Source organism: Mchenga conophoros, linkage group LG3 (genome assembly GCF_057382185.1).
Source record: "Mchenga conophoros isolate Kocher_MC1m ecotype Shallow Benthic linkage group LG3, M_conophoros_male_GT1.1, whole genome shotgun sequence".
NCBI lineage: Eukaryota > Metazoa > Chordata > Actinopteri > Cichliformes > Cichlidae > Mchenga > Mchenga conophoros.
Genome location: NC_140528.1, coordinates 6,670,525 through 6,696,690, shown reverse-complemented (window position 1 = coordinate 6,696,690; position 26,166 = coordinate 6,670,525). Strand labels below are relative to the sequence as shown.

At 42.6% G+C, this 26,166-nt stretch overlaps 1 protein-coding gene across 2 annotated transcripts in view; it reads right to left on the bottom strand.

The window, feature by feature from the left end:
* Positions 1-18,698, bottom strand: part of LOC146577113 (protein NLRC3-like) — a 560,242-nt gene extending 541,544 nt beyond the window's left edge. The window contains exons 1-3 of one of the 2 annotated variants that reach the window (XM_085268107.1): positions 12,439-12,626; positions 10,463-12,287; positions 9,794-9,967 (exon numbers count right to left, since the gene is read on the bottom strand). In XM_085268107.1, the coding sequence (XP_085124233.1) occupies positions 9,794-9,967; positions 10,463-12,287; positions 12,439-12,475 (2,036 nt within the window). In that variant the 5' untranslated portion in view covers positions 12,476-12,626. Of the gene's footprint in view, positions 1-9,793; positions 9,968-10,462; positions 12,288-12,438; positions 12,627-18,486 lie in introns of those variants that run through there. The other variant, XM_085268106.1, reaches the window with a different exon arrangement.
* Positions 18,699-26,166: the final 7,468 nt, after the last annotated feature.

Here is a 26,166-nt window from a genome sequence, read left to right as displayed (position 1 = left end):
AGAGAAGTACAGCCTTCCTCTGTGATCAGACAGCCTGACAGACTGCAGACACACAAAACAACAATCTATCTGTCAACAATCGTTTTCTCTTTGTCACAATAACATCTATCCATTTACATCCATTCAATGTAACTTTATTTATAAGTGACAATTCCCAAAGGACAACAACAGTCATCTGAAGCTGTTTAACAGTGTAAGGTAACAGCCTCCAATATTAGAGAGAAAGCCCCAACCATCAGACAATTGTGGAGATACAGAAATTCTTTTATTGCTGCCATATAATCTGCATCATTATAACTGCATTAATAATGTTCTTTACAGCATTATTCCATCTAATAATATTTCTCACAGTATTGATATTGCATTAAAGTTGTCTATTGAACATGTTCATTTGAGGATCCTTCCATTATGTTAACTTTTATTACAAGTACGGTCAGAAGTATTTCATACACATTGCATATTTGTGCTTATGTCGAGTTGATGTTCGGTTCATTAAGGGTCTTAAGCTTCACTGGCTGATGTTTTCTCCTGTGTGTTAATAAACTCATCGTTTGATTGCACTTCTGTGGGGCCTCCGTGGTTTGTCTCACTGCTCTACATTGATAGATTTCGCGACACAATCCACTGTGAGCAGCACTTGGTGATGGTGGGAAGAAGAACTCCCTTTGACACAAAGATCCTCCCAGTGAAAACAGGCTCCAGGAGGAGCATCTACCATGACTGGTTGCAGGGTGAGGGGAAAGAGAAGAGATGAGCTCAGAGAGACAAGAACAAAACAGAGAGACAAAAGTTAAGGACATGCAGTAGTGACATATAAAAGCATCAGGAGTGAAAAGAGGGGAGAAGAAAGCAGAGCATCATGGGAAGTCCACCAACAGCCTGAGCCTATAGCAGCATAACTAAGGGATGGTTCAGGGTCACCTGATCCAGCTCGAACTATAAGCTTTATCAAAAAGGAAAGTTTGAAGCTGATCTTCAAAGTAGAGAGGGTGTCTGTCTCCTGAACTCAAACTGGGAGCTGCTGCCACACCCAGTCCAACATAGCCAGGCTGAGTCGTTAGATTAGTCCAACGTAAAGTCAGAAAGTCATTATTTATGTCACATTTTAGTGCAAATGTAGAAAAACTGTCCAAAAGTTATTTCTAAATCTGATATTAAACAGTTTAAATGGTGAAAAAAGCTGTAAAGAAAACAGAAAGAGTGAATAAAAGCCTCTTTAGAGGGTCACCAGTTTAAAACTCAGACATTTAAACTGGTGATTCTCCTTCTCTGCTCCATTTCCTCTCTAGACTTCCTGTTCCTAGGAGGGATTTGATTGGCTGAATGTCCTTTTAGCCTTTCTTTAGTTCTTTGGGTGCTAAGCAAAGAGGAAAACACACGAGTCATGTGACGTGACATAAGGAGCGCTCTGATTGGTTGGGATTGACAAACTATGGTGCTGTTTGCAAGCTTCGCTTTGCAGAGGCAAGAAAATCTCTTAGATAGGGATGAGATGCTCCACAGTGACGTTTCCACACTTTGGAGCTTCTGAAGTGCAGATGTTTGGAAACGCTGCTCCAACGTCTGGTTCAAACACTCAGATCACGTGACCTCAGCTGCCACAGGTGGCATACCTGCGGCTTCCAGGCATTGCCAGTCTCGGGAATTCCCATTTTTCATTGACTGGTCTTTTTGACCCTTTTAATGGCTGAATGATGCTTTTATATCACTGCTTCAGTTTATTCCACACACATTCAGTCCTATCAGCAGAGAGAGAGCCACACACTGTCTGTAACATCATTAGAAGATCTCAGTAAAAACAGTAAAAACTGCTTCAAGGACTAAATCAAACAGGCACCAGGGGTCCGTTCTTCGTACCTCGCTAAGTAAGTTAGCTGGATTTGATTGTTGACAATTTCGCGTGATCCTGGATCGTTCGGTTCTCCAAAGCTCATCCGGGACTTGCTGTCATAGCAACAGAGCCGTAAGCGTAAACCTGCTCGGGAGCAGGTTTACTTTATGTAAACAGGATTAGATCGCGGCCACGCAGGTATGTCCGCTTCATTTATACGAAAGCAACAGCGATATTCCACCACTGTTTCACCATAAATAAATAACATCAATGTAACTAAAGATAATGCAGCACCTGATCCTTTTATTGATGTCACACAGATACATACAGGTCATTTCCTAAAAAAGGGAAATGTACTATTAACATTCTATTACATGTATGTGATTATTACAGATGTAATTCATATTTCAGAGTAGTAATTGTAAATTACTTCGTGTAATCAAGATGAGAGACCACGGCTATAAAAGCGAAGGTGGATTTGGGAAGCCTGTCGCAGCCATGTCCTGTCCGTATATGCGAGCCACCCATTGCGGAAGGTGCAAGACTGATAAGGAGAGTCCTCAGAATTCAGCGTATATTGCGGGATAGACAGGATCCTTTAGCTCAGCGCGACAGTGTGCTCATTGAGAGATATCGATTTTCCCGTGAGGGTATTATTCACTTAACCAACTTGTTGACGAGGGGGTGCAGGACCACCACCTGTCTTTTTTTGCTCTGCCCTTTTCTTGGTTGCTGTTATGAACAAACAAACAGATTATTCCAGGGTCTCTTTCCAAGAGACTAAAAGCAATATAAGTGATAAATATTACCATTCTGTAGAATATTCTTATATTTCACTTTTACTTGTTCCCATGTTCTAGTGGGTCCTGTTGTGGCTCTAATGTGAAAGGGGATATAATATAACATATTATAATATAATATAATGTAATATAACATTGGATAATATAGTGTAATATAATAAATCTACCCTACCGCCTACTGGTGTTGGCCAGAGGGGCCGATGGCGCGATATGGCAGCCTGGCTTCTGTCAGTCTGCCCCAGGGCAGCTGTGGCTACAACTGTAGCTGCCTCCACCAGTGTGTGAATGTGAGAGTGACTGAATAGTGGCATTGTAAAGCACTTTGGGTGCCTTGAAAAGCGCTATATCAATCCACTCCATTATTATTGTTATTATTAAATTACTTACGAGTTTAATTTGTCAGCAACTTCCTGCCAGCCCTCTCTCCTTGCTTTTGCAGCCTTTGCAGTGTTCCCTTGCATTCTGATTAAACTCTGAAACTCCTGAAATCCCTCACTCAAGAGTTCTTGCTCTGCTGCCGGAAAATACCGTGCACGCCCCTTCGACATTTTCGCCGACCAATCAGCGGGTTGCTGATCAATGTTTCTACTATCGATCCGTAGCCCCTTTTACGACACCCAGTGATCTCACATTACTTCATCCAGCTGTACTAATCGTCAACAGCAGGTGTGTTCGGGGAACCGGATTAGCGAGCTCACGGTTAGCGCGATGATTTGGTCTTGGATGTGTCATTTGATCTTGGATGTAGTAAGCGAGGTACGAAGAACGGGCCCCTGTTTTCAGCTCTGTCTGCGCTCTACTTTTTTCTACTTACAACAGAAAATAGGATGTACTGCATTCAGGGATATCATCCTCACTGTCAGCTGTTACTCACAGACTGTGTGTAGAAATACAGAAAATACTGATCCTATAAAAAGGAAAGCTAGAAAAACACATTGATTGATTCCAGGCTCTATTTTCCTTTTTGATTTCCACTGACGCTTCTATTGTGAGTCTGTCAAATCCAACAGGACTTGTGCAGGTTCACTATGAGCCAAACTCCAGACTGACAGTGAAACATCAGGCCAGTGTTAGAAGGTAAAGTTCAGGAAAGTTTTTTAATGGTTCAGAAGATGTTCAGCTGAGGACGACTTAAAGATGTGCGTGAAATGGAGGCTTCTGATTGGTCAGAATGAGCCTGTGAAAATGGGACAAACTTTGTATAAAGAAAGAAAACACATTTAATCTTTTCATGGAAATGTATCTTTTTCAAAGTGATTCCAAATCAAAGCTAACGCCACGCCAGCTTGTAACTTTGATTGACAGTGTGTAGAACTGATGACACAAACTCCCAGAAAACCTCAAAGTCAACATAACGCATCCAAAGCTTCACGGCTGGGAGCAAAACATGAGGCCAACAAACAGCTGTAAACCTGTGTGCCTATTACAGTAAACACAGCAGTCTGTTCTGTTTGACTAAACTGATGTATTGTGTGTCTGTAGTTGTGTTGTGAACTGTGCTGGGCTCGTCTGTGTCCCCGTTTCACAGAACAGCATCTTCAAGATGGCACAAATGCTTCCAGTGTTTCAGTTTGACGAAGCCTGGCTTTGCCTATCGCTGCTTTTAAAACAGTGTTTGTGCTGCCAAGGACATCTTGTATTGGTCTCATGTCATGAATGGGAGTGTTTCAGGAGGCAGACTGAACCTTTGATGAGTTTGGTGTCTTAAACTGAGGAATGAAAGGACACGAGGAACAAACTAAAGAGAATCTAAAAGAGGCCGGCAGCACATGAGGAGGAGAAACTGACACTGGCATAAAGACTGAGGGAAGGACAGAGCCATCTATACAGCTGAGGTCAACACAGGAGGGTCATGTGACACAGCTGAAACTCATCCAGACAACGTCTGACACCAGAGACCATACTTACCAAAATAAAACAGGTTATAATGAACAAACATGAGTGGAACAGCGGAGTGAACTGAGCAGCAGGAGGGAGGGCGTTTCTCCAAAACATGTGTCCATCAAAATTATGGACAGTCGTGTATATTAAGTAGACTTGTTCAGATTTGTCCAACACTTTTCTCTGTCAGTGTTTCACAGAATATCATCAAAGAGTCATGATAGTTACCATTAGTGTCACTGTGGAGATGCTTATTCCAGCATCACTGACTTCATGGTTCCAGTTTCCATCACTAAGGACTACATGTAGTGATCCTGCTGTTAGCCATGTTAGCATGTTAGCTCCAACAGGTGGTCAGTGTGAGAGCGGTGATATCAGTGACATCTAAACAAGGAAGGAAGAGACTGTTGAAGGCAGCGAGCTGTGACTGCTGTGAACAGTGTCCTCACACTATTTTCTCCCTGTGTCAACATACATGAGGCTGCTTCAGCTGCAACACACCACAAACACCTTTATACAACTAAATATACTCAGAGCGCACTGCTGTGGTTGCTGTGGTAACCATCCATATATCCAGCTGTTTGGGGCCGAGTCTGCTTCCTCATCCTAGGGAAAAACCCTCAAAGTTTCATGTGTTTTTGACTTGAAGCTTTTTGTGATTTGGTTTTATTTGTTGTTCTACACACACAATAATGAAGAGCACATGTTTATAGTGACACATTCAGACCAATGACAACAGTCCATTCACACTGACCTCCTTCCAGCAACTTTTAGGACAGCCAATAGCAATTTTCCTTACTGAGGAGTTGGCAACATTGCCAGGAGCAGTGGGTGAATGGCAGCATCACCATGAAGGATTAGAATAAAAATACATCATCATCCACAAAGAAAACCAGTCTGAGTGTCTGATGCTCTCGTTATAAAACCGCAGTCGCAGCTTGTGGCTACATTTAGCTGGTTTGCTAGTTAGCTGGTCTGCTAGTTAGCTGGCTTGCTAGTTAGCTGATTTGTTCGTTAGCATGGAGCTAACCTAACTCACTAGAACATTTGATGCTAAACTGTCTAAACTGTGTGAACAGCTTTCATTGCTGCTCTGTGTTACTCTCCAGCCTCTCTTTAACTCAGTCCTCTCAGTTTTTTCCTCGTTACAAACTAGAAAACCTTCTTTTTCAGCTTTTCCACACCCGAGCTGTGGCTAAGGTGCTACCAGCATGCAAGCTCGGTCTGTGTCACTCAATAGTTACACTCCTCACCCAGACTAACACCACTCCACAAATTCACCACTAGGAGGCGCTAAAAGACCACATACAGTGAGATCATCACTAAATGTCTGCTGTGTCTGACGTAGGGTTGCCAACCATCCCTTGAATAACGGAATCGTCCCGTATTTAGAAAGAAAAGTACACGTCAGTGGCGCGGCTGCCCCTCTGTTGGTCTTCCTTGGTCTCTTGTGTTCTGGGGGCCTCTGGATGTCTGGAGTTTTGATCTCCTCCATACCTGCTTCATGCCCTGGAGGACGGGGCTGTGGCCCCCCCACACCCTCTAGCAGATCATTACATGAAGGAACCTTTTAAAAAAACAAGCGCGTCCATGCTCACAGGTGTACACACGGGTGATCACACCCACAAACTACACCCTTTTTGGCTCCTACCTCAAAGCACACTGTGTTCTGTTGATCTTATGTGCTGCACTTGTATTTTTATTTTTTTATTCCTATTTATTCTATTTATCCCCTTTGTATATTTTATTTATATTTGTCTCTGTATTTATATATGTGTGTGTGTGTGTGTGTGTGTGTGTGTGTGTGTGTGTGTGTGTGTGTGTGTGTATATATATAACAGTTCTGTAACTGTAACTTTGGTCGTTGCTGTGCTTTTTTTGGAAGTCGAATTTCCCAGAGGAACCCACCCGAGGGATTAATAAAGTTCTATCTTATCTTATCTTATCTTAATAATGTTCAATATTTAGTATTTACTGTCATATTCCCATAGATCATTGTGATGTTGTTTATTCTATTACTCTTGTTCTCTTCTGCTTGTTTTCCTTTTTCTTTCTCAGCAGGTGATCCAGGTGATCGATAGATGCATTTTTTTTTTTCCTGCCCATTCTGTTGGTTTTTGTTTTTTGCCCTTCTCCCTCTTCTCAGCTGTTTCTCTTTCCCTCTTTCTTTCTCCCCTTCTTTCCCCCAGTCAAATGGACCATTATGGCAAGGCTGGGATGGTCAATTTGGTAAAGTAAATCCGTTGGGCATCTTTCTTTGCCTTTAGACAACAATTCTGATGCAAAAGAGCCAAACGGGACAGGCAAAAAAAATAAATAAATAAATAAATAAATAAATAAATAAAAAGTACACGTCCCGTATTGAGCTCCAAAGGGACGCACTTTGTCCTGTAATACAGAGAGAATCAAAAGTAGTCTATAAATGTTAATGGAATTAACGCTTTGTTTGAAAACATAATTCCCAGCCCCTCTCCTGCTTTGTGACCAATGACCTTACGCACGAGTATGACAATTCAGATTACCACTTATCTCATTGGTAGAGGAAAGGTCGCTCGCTGAGAAAATACCAGAAGACAACAGATGACCACAAAAAGAAGCATGGCCAACAGGGAAACAAACGCTGACACTGCGGTGCAAGTCTCGGACGACAGTACACCTTCGACCAGCAATGTTTGTACCCCACGAGAAAGAAAAAAAAAAGGCTGCATAAGTGCAGGGAGGAATGGGAAAATGAAAACACCTCGCTGGAAAAAGTGCGCGATAACACCTATAAAGCGCACTGCACTGTGTGCCGTCGCACTTTTTTCATAGGCCATGGTGGACTGGCAGCATGCTTCTAGTGGTGGGCACATGAGTGGCATGAAAGCTCAGGGAACCCTTAACCAATTTGTTGTTCACCAGGCCATGGCAGCAGAAGATATGGTATGTAGACATTGTTGTTGTTTTTAAACCCTCTGGTTAAGGTTAATGTGAGCATGTGCAGTGAATATCAACTCTATGTGGCCAGAAGTGTGATAATATAATTTATTTTGTGTAATAAACAACTGCAAGGATAGATGATTACAACGAATAGATGACTAATACATAAAAGTAATACATAGATGAATAATGATGATGAGTTAAGATGCGTAATCATGGGAACAAGCAGGTTTACAAACACGAGCAGCTGATTAGCATTAGAAAAGCTGAAATAATACCTCAACTGAAGCCAGCTGCACTAAATGCACTTCATGTGGACTGTTATAAGAATGTTTTTCTTTCTATTGTTTTCTATAAATTTATATAATTTTAAGTTAAGCAGGACAGAGTTCTTTTAAAGAAAGATTTACTTATATTCTTTAAAGTTAAGCATGACAGGCTTCTGTTTAAGAAAGAGACCTGTTTTATTGTGTTAATGTTGTCATTTTGCGCTACAAATAAATGGCTAAATGATCATTTGTTTCCCATGTGTTCATATCACAAAGAATATGCATCATTAAATCAACTTCAAGTCAAAGGGTTAAAAAAATAATTTCACACACACAAAAAAGAGCTAAAAAATTCACCACACTTGGAAGGGTGGAGACAACTGGGTCGCCCGGCCCTGGCCACGAGGTGTCCCAGGAAGTTGGCAACCCTAGTCTGACGGTGACTTGGGTTTTTACTAACTGGCTACATGAGCATGATTAGCTGCAGTTCTATCTTTGTAAAAGAGACTCAGCAGCAGATTAGAACCAAACAGAAACATTTCTACTTTTTCTGCAGCACCAGCTGGATGCATGGAGCCTAAACTCCAGTGACAATGAGACACATACAGTGTGACTGCTGTGACTTTACAGCTGGGCCTCATTCACATTGGACTGTGGGAGGAAGCAGAGTATCTGAAGACAACCCACACACACTATCACCCTTATTTAGAGAAGTATAATGAATTAGCTGATAAAGTAATAAATTATTTGATATTTCAATGAAAATACTTTTTAACAATTGTTTAGAAGTCAACAATAATAGTTAAATAAAAAGAAGCGTCAAATCAATAAACACGCAATAAAACCTTGTACAGCTGAAACTCATGTAGACAATGTCAGGGGAGGAAGTAAAACTAAACCTTTGACACCAGAGATGAAAACTACCAAAATAAAACAGGAAGTTAATAACAACCATGAGTGGAACACCTGAGTGAACCTAGTAAAGGGAGAATACATCATCATCCACAAAGAAAACCAGTCGGAGCTTGTGGCTGCAGTTAGCTGATTTGCTACTCAGCTTGGAGTTAACTCAGTAGAACATAGAATGCTAAACTGTCTAAACCAGGGGTGTCAAACATATGGCCCGTCGGCCAAATTCAGCCCCTGAGATAATTTCATATATCAGTTATTAAAGAATTTTCAGGGTTGCTGATATTCCATGGCAGCAGGGCTGGGACTTTATTCTGATGGACACATCATGTGGCCAATCACATTAAGAGACAGCCTGGGATCATGCCACTATTTAAAGAAAGGGATGGGGGCAAACGTTCAGAAGAAAGCAAGCTTAGTGGTACAGGCCTGGTACACACAGACACAGGTTTAAATTCAAGCGTGTCAGGAAAAAGTGAAAGCATAAAATGAGCAGCATCTGGCTGAATTTCAGTGATATTGGAGACCACAAAGCTGAGTGCAGAATTTATAAATTAGAAGCTGGATAAAGTGATACCCATTTTCCATTGTGAAGGACAAAAGGTTTCAAACTTGTCCAGGCCTTAAGGTCATGTCCGTTCTCTTCTTAGTGGTAGTAAATGTATAAAATTAAGACTAATGAAAACACTGAATTAAAATTGCTTCCTTTAAAAACACCAAGCTTACAGTTCAGTTTTGAATACTACATATATAAACTATATATAACAAAGTGCCTTTGAATGGCAAGGATGCAGAAATGTCTGTATGTAGCACAGAGCCAGTGCTCACGGTCTGAATGAGTGTCACAGACCTGAATGTGCATTTAAAGAAATTTATAATTAAATTTCTAATTATGATCTTCAGCACCCAACACCATGACTATGTACATATTGATGGGTGTAAGAATATTTGTGTTGTGTTCTGTGGATTCAACTCTGCAAACTCATCAGTATTTTCATCAGCAAGTTTCTACTTAGACAGCAATAAAACAGAAAGCAGTTCCCAGGAACTACTTCTTGTTTTAGAATCTTTCAACATAAGAGTACTTTGCACATCAGAACACCCCCATATCTCCTCTTATTAAAGGATTACCTTATTATTAATTTGCTAATTCTGCCAGTTGATTACAAAATGCTTGATCTCACCTGAGAGTTTCCAGTTTGCAGTGTGGATTCTTCAGTCCTTCAGACAGAAACTTCACGCCTAAATCCTGCAGGTTATTGTTACTTAGGTCAAGCTCTCTCAGATTAGAGGACTGAGAGCTGAGACCTGAGGACAGAGCTTCACAACTTCTTTCTGACAGGTTACAGAGACTCAGTCTGAAAAATAACAGAAAAACAATTTTAAAAAAACTTACTTTTGATCAAGTGTAATGAGATTACATAACATTTAGCAATATTCCATTCTCTTTTTGTCAAGAAAGTAACGAGCAACATGTGGAAACAATCAGAGAGAGAACAGAGAACAGAGCAGTAAAAGAACAGTGGATAGTTCAATAGGCTTTTGGTATCAACAAAACGTGCCAAATTTCTTTATTTTGTCATCGTTTAAGAAGAGTTCATGATTAAAACTCAGATAACAACTCAAGGCCAGGTCTGGATGTAACTTTGATGACAGTTACACCCAGAAAAATTTCAGAAATGCCGACAGGTATTCAGTATTGAACAAAGTGAGTACTGATTATCACTTAACAGTTGTATACACTTTTCAGACACCAGCACTCATAACTGTGGCTTTGGGGGTTATTTTGTTAGTGGTTTTAGTTGATCACACCTGCTTTTTGTCAACAAGCATATGAATACAAATGTACTTACAGAGCTTTGTTGGAGGCTTTGACCACTGGCAGCAGCCTCAGAAGAGCCTCCTCTGAAGCAGAGTATTTCTGCAGGTCAAACACATCCAGATCTTCTTCTGATGACAGTAAGATGAAGACCAGAGCTGACCACTGAGCAGGAGACAGATAATCTGTGGAGAGACGTCCTGATCTCAGGGACTGTTGGATCTCCTCCACTAGAGAACAATCATTCAGTTCATTCAGACAGTGGAACAGATTGATGCTTTTCTCTGCAGACAGATTCTCACTGAGCTTCTTCTTGATGTACTGGACTGTTTCCTGATTGGTCTGTGAGCTACTTCCTGTCTGTGTCAGCAGACCTCGTAGGAGACTCTGATTGGTCTGCAGTGAAAGACCCAGGAGGAAGCGGAGGAACAAGTCCAGGTGTCCATTTGGACTCTGTAAGGCCTTGTCCACAGCACTCTGGTGGAAGTGTTTCTCTACAGATGTTACTTCTTTTTCAGGTTTTTGTTTCCAAAACAATATAGACCATATGGACTTTGTTTGTTGTTGTTCCAGCAGATTGAGTCCAGAGTTGCTGAAGGTCAGATGGACATGAAGAGCAGCCAGAAACTCCTGAACACTCAGATGGATGAAGCAGAACACCTTGTCCTGGTACAGTCCTCTCTCCTCTTTAAAGATCTGTGTGAACACTCCTGAGTACACTGAGGCTGCTCTGATATCGATGCCACACTCTGTCAGGTCTGATTCATAGAAGATCAGGTTTCCTTTCTGCAGCTGATCAAAAGCCAGTTTTCCCAGAGACTCCATCATCTTCCTGCTCTCTGGACTCCAGTGTGGATCTGTCTCAGCTCCTCCATCATACTTGACCTTCTTCACTTTGGCCTGAACCACCAGGAAGTGGATGTACATCTCAGTCAGGGTCTTGGGCAGCTGTCCTCCCTCTCTGGTTTCCAGCACATCCTCCAGAACTGTAGCAGTGATCCAGCAGAAGACTGGGATGTGGCACATGATGTGGAGGCTTCGAGCTTTCTTGATGTGGGAGATGATCCTGCTGGCCTGCTCCTCATCTCTGAATCTCTTCCTGAAGTACTCCTCCTTCTGTGGGTCAGTGAACCCTCTGACCTCTGTCACCATGCCAACACAGTCAGGAGGGATCTGATTGGCTGCTGCAGGTCGTGTGGTTATCCAGAGGCGAGCAGAGGGAAGCAGTTTCCCCCTGATGAGGTTTATCAGCAGCACATCCACTGAGGTGGACTTTCTAGGGTCAGTTAGGATTGTAGTTTTGTGGAAGTCCAGAGGAAGTCGACACTCATCCAGACCATCAAAGATGAACACAACCTGGAAGTCTTCAAAGCTGCAGATTCCTGCTTCTTTGGTTTCAGTAAAGAAGTGATGAACAAGTCCCACCAAGCTGAACTTTTCCTCTTTCAGCACATTCAGCTCTCTGAAAGTGAATGGAAATATGAACTGGATGTCCTGGTTGGCTTTGTCTTCAGCCCAGTCCAGGCTGTATTTCTGTGTTAAGACTGTTTTCCCAATGCCAGCCACTCCCTTTGTCAGCACTGTTCTGATTGGTTCATCTCTTCCAGGTGAGGCTTTAAAGATGTCTTCTTGTCTGATTGTTGTTTCTGGTCTGTCTGGTTTCCTGGATGCTGTTTCAATCTGTCTGACCTCATGTTCATCATTGACCTCTGCAGTCCCTCCCTCTGTGATGTAGAGCTCTGTGTAGATCTGATTCAGGAGGGTTGGGTTTCCTGCTTTAGCGATGCCCTCAAACACACACTGGAACTTCTTCTTCAGCTTAGACTTAAGTTTACGATGACAAACAGCAGCTGGAAGTTCTGAATAATAATAATAAAAATATAACTTTAACAATCATATTTTACAAAATGCTGATGACAATTTCTGACCCACTGAGAAATGACTGAACACACTGGTGTCACAAGTCTCTCATTTATCCAGCAGCTTAAATCTTTAGATAAATCCTCTTACGTCTCTGCAGACGGTCAGCCAGCTCCTCCTGCTTCATTCTCCTCAGGAAGTCCACTGTGATCTTCACAAATGCCTCTCTGCTGCTGCTCCTCTGCTCATCATCCTCCCTCTGAAACTCCAAGCACTGGGGCTTATTTGGATTCAGAGCCTTCTGGATCTTCTTCAGCTCGTTCTTCACAAAAGTGATGATGTTGTCCTCCAGCAGCTGGAACAGAATATTTATGAATGACCCACCACTCTGAACTTTAGTCCACACAACATCCACTTCTTTACGATCAAGGGGCATATCATCCATGAACTCTTTACCAATTATAGGTTTGACTTTATCTGATTAACTGAGACTTTGTCCACAACTCCGTGATCCCAAAGCGTTGATTCTGTTCATATGAATGCAGCGATTTCAGTGGGAGAAACATTTCACTGGTGTTCAGAGCTGAACTACCAACAGGTTGATGATCAAAGCCAGAAACTTGGAGATGTTTCAGGTGACTGAGTTGATCGTACAGACAACTGGTCTTAAAGGTTCACTCTGTTTACGCATACAGATCAGTATTTAAGGTTTGACTCTCATCATCCACTGGAGCACAAACTGGGCGTCATCAGGACACTACAACACAGAACAAACACCATCCCCACAGACACAGCAGCCAGCGAAGCAGAAGAACTTCACATCAAGAAGGTCCTGAGTAAATGTGAACGCTGGTTTGAGGGCGGAGTCAAGGAGGCCATTTATGTGAAAAGGAAAGACCATCTCTGAATGGAGGAGGGGCCTAAGGGTACATTTGTCACCATCTTACAATGCTGTGATTGCAGCCATTCCCCAGCTCTCTGTGAACTGGACTCATGACCATTGATCAACAACCATTGATCAATGGTCCTGACAGTATGCGTACCAATGATCAATGAACTGACCTCCCAGCCCATTGTTCCTTCAGTGGGCTGGTTTCAGTCATACAAATGTCCTGTTTATAAGATTGAAACCTGCAGTCAGCTGAGCCTGAAGAAGTCACCTGATGATGATGAAACGTTTCTCCCACTGAAAACATCCAGATGAACAGAATCAAGCTTTTTTGGGATTTACGTACCTGGATGATTGAGCATCAAGACACAACTCTGTGACTTTTCTCAGATGAATCAATCCTCTCCTCCAGCTTTGTTTACATCTACCAGCCCTGTGGCGCTGCCCAGGGAAATAATCTATGTGAGAGGTGGAAAGTCATACAGGTGTCTGCTCCTGCCTTCAGTTATTTTATCTACTGTGTGTCAACTGGCTGAACCTCCTCCAACTGTCTACTGTCTCCCTAAACTCAACAATGACTTAGTGATCTATCCATTCTCTGACCAAAGACATCCTGCTGCAGGAGGTTAACATAGCAGCCAATGATGATCCCACTCACTGTGAACAACACATTTGGACCTGATTTGCTGCTCTGGTTTACACGTGAACTTCCACTGCTGCTGTCACCAACTTGAGAGGCTCTACAGAAAAACTGGACATGTCCATAAAAATAACAAACTACATTACAAGGACAGCATTGCTCAATCAACTCTAATTACTAATGACATGTTATCTCTTCTAACTAAGGTACAGACACTCAAACTTGCTGCTTTCAGTGAGAAGTCAAATGTCTGAATATGAGCTGGAAGCCGCTGAGAGTCCTCCTCCTTCCCGTGGGGTTTACTTTCTCTACTACTTTCAATATAAACACGCCCCTTTCATGCACCTGCAGAGGGCCACCAGCAGATGGAGCTGTCTTAAACAAATCCACTTGGATAGTTAGCTGTAGATGATTTTATCAGTTTGACTGTAGGACTTTAAATAAATCTAAAGAATAACTCAAACTCCTATATTATGCACAAGTGTTGAGCGACCCATAATTTCTCTGTACTTTTCATAAGAGCAGCCAGACTTTCAGCTGGTTTTTCTTTTTTAAGAGCTCTGCAGGTTTTATGAAGGTGTGTCAAAGTTGTTCTTTGGACATTAGCTGCTTATTAAATCATTTTCAGTCCTCGTACAGAAACACTCTTCAAGCTAAATCCAAGTGTGTTAGACCAGAGTTAACCTGATAGATATGTGTGGGTGTGTAACTCTTAGAAGCTGATTGGCTGCTTTTTATGGGGGCTGGGTCTTTGGAAAGTGTTTTAGTAACACACCCTGAACTGGACACTTTAACAAACAACATGAGATTTTAACAGTAATGTAAAACTCATGTGATTCACTGTTATTAAGCACAAACACATCTATGGCCCTGTTTCCATTAGTAGCTGCTCAGATCGACTCGCCACAGGTCGCCACGACTGGACTGGATCCACTGGTTTCCATTACAGTTGAGGACCACCTAATGTGGTCGTCTCAATACAGCCAAGTGTCAGCTCACATCATTAGTAAGTGCTAATGCTGCTAATTTCCATCATATTTGTCATTTACAAAGTTTTTGAAGAAACAGTTATTCAGCTTCATTCCCACTGATCTCGACTACAAACTGTTTCACTTTGGTTTCTGTTTAAAGCCTCGATGTTTGAAACGTTTCCCTGTGATCACATTTGCACCGTCTGATTTCAAAGTTTGTTTCTTTTGGTCATTTAGTCCACAGAGTCCTTGGTGTTCTGAAAGGGACCTATAAATAAATGCATTATTATTAATATTAATAATAAAGTAGTTGTTGTACATGTACAGACCATAAATATGGAGTCCAGCTGTGTTTGATGCTGCTGGGCAGACTGACCACTGGGACCCTCTGAGCTCTGCTGCTCCACTCTGTGGAGGAACCATGGACACACACACGAAGCCACTTTCATTATTAAAATGTGAATTTAGCCTCTAAAAGCTGTGTTCAGTCAGTGTTGCTGCTTCCCTGTGTCTGACGTATGTGCTTCTGAAAGAACCGTTAAAAATTCCCGTAAACACTTTTAACCCTTTAAAACCGATCCACAGCCTGGTTCTGACCAAAGACCCTCGTTAGCGAGTTGAAGACCGGTTGAAGATGTTCTGTAGTGTTTTTTGTTCTTCATGAGGAACAAGTCTCTAAACTAGCGGGGCCTGTGGAAACACAGACTCAACAAAATGACTCTTACAGGGCCAAAAGGGTTCAAACACAGGACTGTGTTTCACTGTTTCAGCATCAACACTGTGGAACAAACTTGCTGTCACTGTGAGATAGGGCTGCCACGATTTGTTGACTAGTCACGATTACGTCGACTATCAAAATCGTCGGCGACTGATTTAATAGTCGACGCGTCGTTTGAAGCTTTGTAAGATCCCAAAAGACGCAGGAATAAGTAGCAGGATTTAAGAGTGTAATAACGGACTGAAACAGAAGATGGCAGCACTGCATGTACAAGGATGCCAGCTGCCATTAAACCCCGAAGAAGAAGAAGAAGCAGCTGTGTCCCAGAATTCATAGCGCGGCCCAGCTCAGTTTCCAACAATGGCGGCAGCTAGTTAGTTTTAATATTACTCTTATTATTCTTTCTGGGTCACAAAATAAACGTTTAACATATTTTCAGGCGAGAATGTAGCTGTGTAAACCTCAAATATCTGCTCAGTTTATCAAGACACCACATATTTTCAAAAGCGCTCCGACATTTTCGGAGACGTCTGTTACCCACTAGCTCGATAGTTAGCCGGGGGCTAGGTCACTAGCGCCGTGAGAACACCGAACTCCCGGCAAATTGTTTTCAAACCCACCGCCGTCTTTTGCTACTCAGGTTAAACATATATGAGTCACTTAGATAACTTAAAAATGTTGTTGTTTGGCTTTTTTTTTTTTTTTTTTTTTGTATTTTATTTGTTCCTGAGTAAATCGGTTTGTCTGAGATTAAAGTTATAGTTTTTACACAGCTGAATAAACGTCAAGCAGACAGCTGATTATCAGAAGTGTGAGATGCTGAGAATTTACTCCGGTTTCCTGTTATATTTTAGATAGCAAGGAGTTTATTAAGCTTCACCGAAACAATCTGCAAATTTCATTAAAATTGAATAAACTATCATCTTGTCTTTATTTTTAGTTAGCACCTTAAAAGCTTAAAGCTGTAAGCTAATGATAGTTATATAAGAGCAGATGCTGCTGGTGCAATAAGCTGTAGTTTCACGTCCAGTGGATGATGATCTGATTAGTCAACTAATTGCAAAAATAATCGGTTACTAGTCGACTATCAAAATAATCGTTTGTGGCAGCCCTACTGTGAGATCAGCACAGTCAGTAAGGTGTAGTAACTCCTCTGGATGAATCCTGCACTCCTCCTGATCTGTCACATTGATCCAGCTGTCTGCAGATTCATCACTGAGGTCGGCCTGCCGCCAACAGCAGCTGGATCGCCGCCGCCAACAGCAGCTGGATCGCCGCCGCCAACAGCAGCTGGATCGCCGCCGCCAACAGCAGCTGGATCGCCGCCGCCAACAGCAGCTGGATCGCTGCTTCATGTTTGAAAAGAGCTTTCTTTATCAGTCACTTCATTATAGGAACAAGAAGCTCATCAGATCCTGTCTGTGTGACACTGAAGGTGAGATTAATGAAAGTGTGTGAGCGACTAACAGTGTGATATCATTGATATATAAACTCACAGGAAAAGAGGAAACACACTCGTATAAATGTGTGAATGAGGCGAGTATCAAACTGCTCAGAGGAGAAAAGCTCCATATAAGAACCATTACTCCCAGTATTATTCCAAACTGGTCCAGCCTATAAAGATGAACTCTGTGTGAACAGCTGACCTGTGTCATGTGACCAAGAACACAAACATGACCTACTGTCAGATCAGGACACGTCACAGTTGCTGTTTAACAGCACACTGCAACATTCACACGTTCATCTAACAAACTGGATCATTAGCAGCTGCATGTTCACACGTTTCACTTTGATTCTCTACAGATTCAGCAGACAGAAAGAAGCTGATGAGGAAACAACAGTTCAGTTCATTTCTGTCCTGGGTGATGAAAACAGCAGCACTGCTGAGGAGCAGGAAGTGGGGATCAGACTGAGGGAAGAGTTTCAGGACAGAGTTTGAGAACATCTCCTCTTCCTAAAAATCATCTCTGAGTATCTGCTGTGTTTGTGGAAACACTCCAACACACAGCGCTGCACATATGAACATGTGTGTGAAACAGAGCTGACATTAAACATGATGGAGGATTTATTCACACACACACACACACAACAACATTTACACACACATTACCTCTCTGCAGGACGACACACGCCTGATTTAAACTCAATAACAGCATGTTTAGTCACTCTTGTGCCTCCAACTGTTTTACGCCCTTTCAACACCTTCGTGGTCAAAAGTGTACACGCACAAAATCTACAATAAAACCCTCATGCAGCAATAGGACAGACACACAATCCATTTATCTCTGTGTCTCAAACACACACACGTGTATTCAAAGCCTTGATTTGTTCATATTTCATCTGTTGTGTTTTTATCTTCAGCGTTTTCAGTGTTGCTGCATTTACACCAAAAATGTTTCCATTGATGAATCAGATTGATTTGAATGTGTTTCATCCATACAAATCCCTCCCTGGTGGTCACATGACTCTATAACATAACAGGAGTCATGTGACAAGAGTTTCATGCTGTAAAATGTCAAAATGGTTGAATGTGGTGGAGTAAAAATGTGAGATATCAACGACTTTTCTTCAATATGAAATGTTTGCAGGGCCTGACAGGAAGTGGACGGACGCTCTGATCACTTCCTGTTTGCTGAAGTGGGTTTTCAGTTGTTTAGAAACCAAAGGCTTGTTTTAAAAGACAGTTTAAATGGGACTGAGGGAACGACGTGTTTGTAGTTTATATCCAACAACATCAAGCAGTTTAATCAAAGAGTTCCTGTTACTAACAGCTCACCTCTCTGCAGCAGACACAGGCTGGACTTTAAAATTAATGGGACGATCGTTAGACCAGTCACTCCTTAAGGACACACAGCTGGCTTCAGGTTCATGTTTACGTTTAGTTCCTTGTTTCTTCCTGTGAATAATGATGGAGCAGTGATGTGAGTGCTGAGCTGTGACATGGAGAAGAGTCATGGACAGTTAGAGATGGTCATCTCACTTCTGAGCTTTGGTCTGGCTCTCATGTTCCCCACACAGAGTGCTTTTAGAGGGAGGGGCTCCCTCCTCTCTGTCCTCACACTGATCCATGCTGCTCAATTCACATCAGCTCACACACACTTTCTACCTGCAGAGGAAACACAAATCATTCATGTGCACATCAGCTGAAATCCTCCTTTCATCATGTGTGCTGTCCAAATATCAGCTGCTTCTTTCCTGCTTCATCTCAGTGTCAGCTGGATGCAGTCAGACAGCAGTGTGAGGCAGAGGAAGCTGCCATCAGCTGCTCTGCTATCAGTCCACTAGATGGAGCCTGAAGCACACACGATGCATTCACTGACACACACTGATTCACTGTGACTGGAAGCTTCAGTCAGTCCAACACGTGTGAACAACATTTTAAACATTTCAGCTGATCCAGGATTCAAAGAGGATCAGCAGAGTTAAAGCTTCACACTAATTCTTCCTGCTGTTTGCAGAGAACTGCACACACACTGATTCACTGCTAATGAGAAGCTTCTTCCATCCAGTAATTCATCATCCATCAGCTCTGCTGCTGCTCTCAGTCCTGGACTCTGATCACACACTAAAAGCAGCTTTTTAACTCGTGTCTGTAAGAACTCTTAGCGTTAGCTTAGTGTTAGCTTAGCGTTAGCATGCTGTGTGCTAGCTTAGCGTCAGAGCTCTGCAGGTGTCTCGTGTGTAAATATTAATCACAGTGACAGTAAAGGAGGTAAAGGACTGTGACGTCATCACGTACGCTGCGTCCTCTGTGGGCTCTGAGTGAACTCAAAGTACAAACTACAAGTACACAAACACGAACGTAGCTCAGAGTGGCGGACACACTCGGCCTCGTTGGTCCAGCTGTGAGTCCGTTACCGTGAACTATGGAGCGGCAGATTTGTGCTGAACTAAGCTGCACACAGCTGATGTTAGCCAGGAAACATTACACACTGACTTTAATGGAGAGACCGGAAATACAAACACACACAGTTTGTTGTGTGAAGAACTCAAACACGAGCTGAACAAACAGTAAAGTTCCTAAAGACAAACTGTTAAAGGAGGAAACAAAGCAAACTTACAGTTTCTTCACACACCAACAACAAGCTCCACTCCACACCTGGGCCCTGTTTCAGGAAGCCGGTTTGGAAAACTCAGAGTGAAAAACGACACTCACGGTTGAGTAACCCCGAACTGTCCAACTCGGAATATTCGGTTTCAGAAAGGCTGATAACAATTAGTTCAGTCAACGCGGAGTTGCTTTAACCCCAAGTGAAGCGCGCGGACGAGGATACATAAAGCCCTGATAAGCGGAGCACAGATTAAGCGAGTCACCATGGAGACGGAGGGAAAGAAGGCGCGGTCAATGTATTTCACAGCGCTTGAGGCCGAAATTCTGATGGCAGCATATGCCGATAACATGCAAATTCCGCGGAAAAAAGTAACACAGCCACAGCTGCAAAAGACAGGGAGCATGCATGGCAAAACATAGCCAACAGAGTCAATGCGTGAGTGTTTATTTAAACATTGATCGAGGGATTTCCACCCATTTAACACGTTATTTTATCATATGTTATTTTATTTGTTATTTTATACATTTTATTTTGTGATGTGATGTGAGCGCAGGTGCAACCCAACAGGCCCCAAACGTGCCTGGCAGCAAGTAAAAATGAAATATAAAAATATAGTCCAAACAGGTAAGGTGTAATTGTATTATGAGCCATAGTGCTTGGTCTGTTTGTCCCATGTAAATCAATTGCAGTTAGAGGCTACATTAATTTTCTTTCTGTAAGCACTTATTGAAATTATCTGAGCACATTACAAGTACATATTTGCTTACTCTGTATGCTCAAATGTGGCCCGTTATAGCCAACAGAAAAAAAGCGGAGGCCCGAAAAACAGGTGGGGGTCCTCCACCACCACCACTCACAGAGGCTGAGCAGTTGGCCCTCAGCCAAAACAGTGGGCGCCCTGTGGCCGAAGGCATCTCTGCGGGGACATCCTCTGAGGCAATAACCCCGCAAGACACAAGTGCCTACATAGGGGGTAAATTCAAAATAATACATGATGTGCATACATCCTTTCGTCACCTTTGCAGTGCTACTCATTCATTTGATAAACTCTTTACCATAATGGATTATTTTGTAGTGAAGTTATTTTCCGACTGATTTTGCCTTCCCTCAGTCTTGGTTGTCTTTGAGAGCATAATGACAATGAAGTGTAAGGTGCTTGGTATGTTTGTTAATTGCCATTTGGTCCCTTGTAAGTTATAAGTGACCTGTACAAACCTCATATTCTATCAGTTGATGGTGATGGTGTACTGCATCTGGTGCAGCCTCCTGTTGAGCCAGACCAACATGCAGTTGTGAGTAATACTCCACAGATTATATGAGTTTACAGTAGAACAGCAATGTTGTTTATTCCTTTACTACAGGAAAATAATGAAGAAACATTGACAGCTGTTACAGAGGAGGAAGCAACAGAGACACTTTATGAGGTTTACATCTTTTAATACTTTGTGTACAGGAAACACAGGCGACCAATAAAGCCAGTTGAACAAAAAATCTGTTTATTCTTCTTTCAACATGTTGAGGTGATGGGTCAAAGGAAATGATTGTGACATATGGTGTCTCTGACTGCTCTTCCATCTTGTATGTCCGTGGGAGGGTCAGGATGTTCATGGTTTGGATCACTGCTGATGTTTGGTTCAGAAGGACAGTGTTCTCCTCTAATTGTGGCAATGTTGTGAAGAATCACACATGCCACAATAATGTCACATGCCCTTTCTGGGGTGACCCTGAGTCTTTGCAGGCACTGGAACCGGGCCTTAAGCATTCCGATAGTCATTTCAACTCTGGCTCTTGTCCTGCAATTAGCCAGATTATATCGCTGCTGTGGGCCCAGTTCAGGGTCAGGGTAAGGGGTAAGCAAATAGGGTAAACATGGATACCCCCTATCACCAAGCAAGTAGCCAGTGAACTCTCCTAAGACAGAAGGATACACTTCAGTTCAAATGTCCCTGAAGCAATTGGTCTTTATATATTTTAAAGTATTTTCAACTCACCATGTCCAAATTTTGTGCTCAGTGTACATTCACGGAATATTTGTGAGTCATGGACAGAGCCTGGCCACTTGGCTTCCACATTTGTGATAATGTTGGCAGCATCACATATGATCTTCACAGTGCAGAGAACACAAATTAGCATCCATTACTATGATGAAATAATTTGTTAGTTTGAAATGCTACAGGGAACTATGTACCTGTACATTAATGCTGTGGAAAGACTTCCTGTTCACATAGTCTCCTTCATTTACTGAAGGAGCAATAATTGGAATGTGAGTACCATCTATACAGCCAATCACGCCTGGGAACCCTGAAAATAAATGTAAAATTTAAGTAGTAGTTCAAGTATCACCACATCATGAATTAAGTTTTGGTCATCCTGATACCTGCAATTTTGTGGCATCCCTCTTTGATGAATCTTGTGGGTCTGTGACCGGGGAACACCACAAACGAGTACAGGAGACGTTTCAGTGCAACTGTAACATTCCTGACTGCCCGACAGACGGTAGCCTTGGAAACGTGCTCAGCGTCACCAATATTATACAGAAAGCTCCCGTTTGCAAGAAACCGAAGTGCAATACAAATAATATGTACAGAACTGAGAGCATGTCCGCGATGTGTCACATGCGTAATATATGGCCTGAGGATGTTATCCAAATAACTTATAGATTGTGCTGAGAAACGGTAACGTTCGCACAGGAAATCATCAGGTAATGATAAGATGTCCAGACGCGCTCGAATCACTCTCTCCCGGCGGAGAGCTCTGCGGAGAATTTGGGCTTCGATATCTACCGGCTCTTCAAGGAAGGGACACGCCATGTCTGAGACTTCCTACTGTCAGGTTTCCGACAAAGGGGCGGAGACAGTCAGGGTTAGTTGTGGTAAACCTGCTAGGGGGCAGGTTAGCTTCACGGCGTGTGTCGTCATAGTGACTCACTCAGGCTGCAGCTGAACTCGCTTTGTGAAACCGAAAACCCAGAGTTTTCGTTAACTCAGGGTATACTTACTCAGTTTTTCCACTAAACCGGCTTCCTGAAACAGGGCCCCGGACACTAAACACGGAGGTGAGCTGCTTCCTGGAAGGAGGCGGGGCTCCACCTGAAACTCAGCACAGGTGGGAGGGGCTCAGCTCTGTGTGTGCTGATGTGTTAACTTTAAAAATATGCCGTCTGACTGCTCAGACTGAGTCAGAGTAAAGTTCACATGCTGACGTGTGGAGACATGAAACCTTGTTGTAGCTGCAGGTGTGAACACACTGATCCCAGATCAGCTCTGCTGTATTTGTAACATGAACATTTCTGCTGCAAAGCTTCAAATGTTCAGCATGTTTCTCTGTTTCCAGTCTATAGATCCAGTCACACTTTCTACCTTCACCTGTGCAGTAAAGACTGAGAGCAGAGCTGAAACCAAGCGTCCAATCAGTGAGCAGCATCAACACCTGAGCTTCATTCAGACTCTGTTATTGAAGATGTTGTTGGTACAAAGTTCATCTGCTGCTCACATGAATCCATGAAAGATTTATTTCACTGAATGTTTCTTCAAAGCTCATTTCAACCTGTTGAAGTCATGAATGAAAGTGCAGACTGAGAGTGGATCACATGATGTTTGAGGTGTGTCATGTGACATGTTCAGTATTGTCACACATGTCTAGATTGTCCCTGATATCATAGCTGCTCAAATACTGATGATTATATTTGAAGAATTATTCCTGATGGCAGCAAAGTTTGAATGGAGCTCTCTGTCTGTGCTGATTTGTCGCCCTCTGGAGGTCAAAGCACAAACTGCATGATGTCACTGTAACCACCACAGAGACAGGAAGTGTTTTTATGACTGAAACACTGAAATGATGCTAACGGCTGTCGTTAGGCTCACTGACAGCAGTGCTGATGTGTTCATGTCAAACACTGGCTCAGGTCAGACTCCTTCATCCTTCTCCAGCGTGAGGCCGCCCTCAGACCCACAGGAGCTCTGACCTTTGACCTCCTGACCCTAACCATTTTTTCTTGTTGCATCTTTAAATACAAATCCATCCAAACTGTAGCCGAGCAAAAGAAGCTGGAAGCTGTTCTATGAATGATGTTGTTGAAGGAGCTTGGAAAGAAAAGCGTCTGGACTTCTTTAAGTTGCTTGAAGACGTTTCACCTTCATCCGAGAAGCTTTTTCAGTTCGAAGGTCAAATGGTGGAGAGTCCCAGATTTTAAGCCCTATGGGAGTGTCACGAAAGAGGGACATGGACACCTTAACGCCCACATCCTGGGACATTTGATCACAGGAAATCACATGATAGGGTGGGGCACAATGGCTTCATCCAAAACCTTGGCTGATTGTGACCCACACCCGTTCTCACACCGTGGCTCGTGTGATTAGGTAGAGGATCAACAGGGGCTCCATGTCCCTGAATTTAAACTGAATTTAAACACAACTGCTGACTTCATGTGTTCTGCTCTGACAGCTGCCATGTGTCACAGCCTGGATAATAAAGCCATCAAACTTCACTCAGCTCCAATAACACCATCAGTGTTTGATCTCCAGAGGATTCATCAGCTTTAACCACGATAGAAGCAGGAAGTTAAGATGAAGATGCACCAGGTTGTGACTGAAGGACAAAGCTGAAACATACAAATGTGAACAGATTCAAAGATTCAAGATTCAAGATTCAAAGCGTTTATTGTCATATGTACAGAAGAAAGAGCATGCACAATGCCAAGTTAGATAAGGGTTAAAAGAACAAGATAAGAATAATAAAAACATAAAAATGAGGATAAAAAATAATATAAAAAAAATAAAATAAAAAGATAAATAACTGCAAATAAGTACAAATAAGTAACTGAAGACACGTGTGGTCTGCAGATGTCGATGTACATGGATGTACATGGAGTTCAATGTGCAAAATGAACTTAGTGTGCAAAATGACCTGATGTGCAAACTGCAGTTTGAGGTCGGTCAGCTGTTCAGGAGTCTGATAGCAGTGGGGAAGATGGAGTTGTTGAGTCTGGATGTTCTACATTTCACACTTCTGAACCTTCGTCTCGAGGGCAGAGGTTTGTCTCTCTCTGTTATCACTCTCTGCAGGCGTTTGCGGTTTGCAGTAGTGCTGCCGTACCATGCAGTGATGCAGCTGTCAGGCTGCTCTCCACAGTGCAGCTGTAGAACCTGCTGAGGATCTTGGCCAACATACCAAATTTCCTCAGCCTCCTCAGGAAATACAGCAGCTGCTGAGCCTTCTTGACCAGCTGTGTGGTAAATGGCCTGTATTTGTATAGCGCTTTTACTAGTCCCCTAGGGACCCCAAAGCGCTTTACACACCCAGTCATCCACGGGTGAAGGCAGCTACAGTTGTAGCCACAGCTGCCCTGGGGCAGACTGACAGAAGCGAGGCTGCCATATCGCGCCTTCTGGCCAACACCAGTAGGCAGTAGGTGAAGTGTCTTGCCCAAGGACACTGTTGTGATATTTTGATACCATGGTAGCATTTGCTGAGTATTGTTTTTGATGATATTATACAAAGGACCCTGTTTCTGCAATGCCCTTTGTTTGAACCTCATCTCCTCTTGCTGTGACCCCATGGGCGACTACCCTTGGCCTGCTGGTCTGGAAAATCCAACAGTTCATCTATATGTAAAGAAGGCACTTAAACTGGAACAGGCATAGCTGCATTGATCCTGCCGTGGAACAATGGGACAAGGTGCAAGCTCTCATGCTCCCAGGACATGGGGGTCCATTCCTGGAGTGCACACCAAGCTTGCAGCCTGCTAAAGATCACACACAATTGATTATATGCCTCTAGGTATACATGGTTAAACATTTCTTAATGCAAATAACTACATGTAGTATTCTACCATGTGCAAACTTATATCACTAAAGGATTCTAAATGTCTAGTGTTTAATGGACCTGTCAAAAGTATGTTGAGATTATAGAAGGCCCCTTTCAGAGCTAGGGGGAACTTCCTTATATGGTTGTAACTTGTAACTTGTAACTTGTTGACACACGAACCCTTCTGCCTACAAAAACTGTTGCACAGAGAATAAACTTTGAGTTAGTTTGGAATGACAATCTAGAACAGTCTCCGCGTCTTCTTGTTCTTCCAAACTGCTCCTGGTACTCCGGCCGGTACCGTGATTAACCGTTGATCATGCATGAGAATATTTTAATTTTGTTATATGTTAAAGGATGAACTCTGCTTATTGGTGCCCACGCCTCAGGAGGAAACCCGATCTACGGATGACGGAGATTTCCTTCAATTCTCACATGACCTGAGGATTTTCCCACTATATGAACCTGCTTTTAGTCGCCCCTCCTCCCTCGCCACAAGCTGCCTTTACAACATAACTTATAAAAAACAACTTTATTGACAATCAGCAATAACAATTACAGACAGTCTAGAAGAAGAATCACATGATCAAGGAGCAGAAGTTTATGGTTTTAATAGCTTTTACATTTTGGGAAAGTTTTAAAAACATTGTTTGGTTTTCTTTCTAAAGCGTTGAAAGGACGGCTTTGCATCAGAAAAGTAAGATCAGCAAATGAATTCATTAAAGTTCTTTTGCCTTGTTTGCAAAAGAAGCCAAACAACATTTGTGTTACAAAGAGAGACTTCAGAACAGATCAAAGATCAC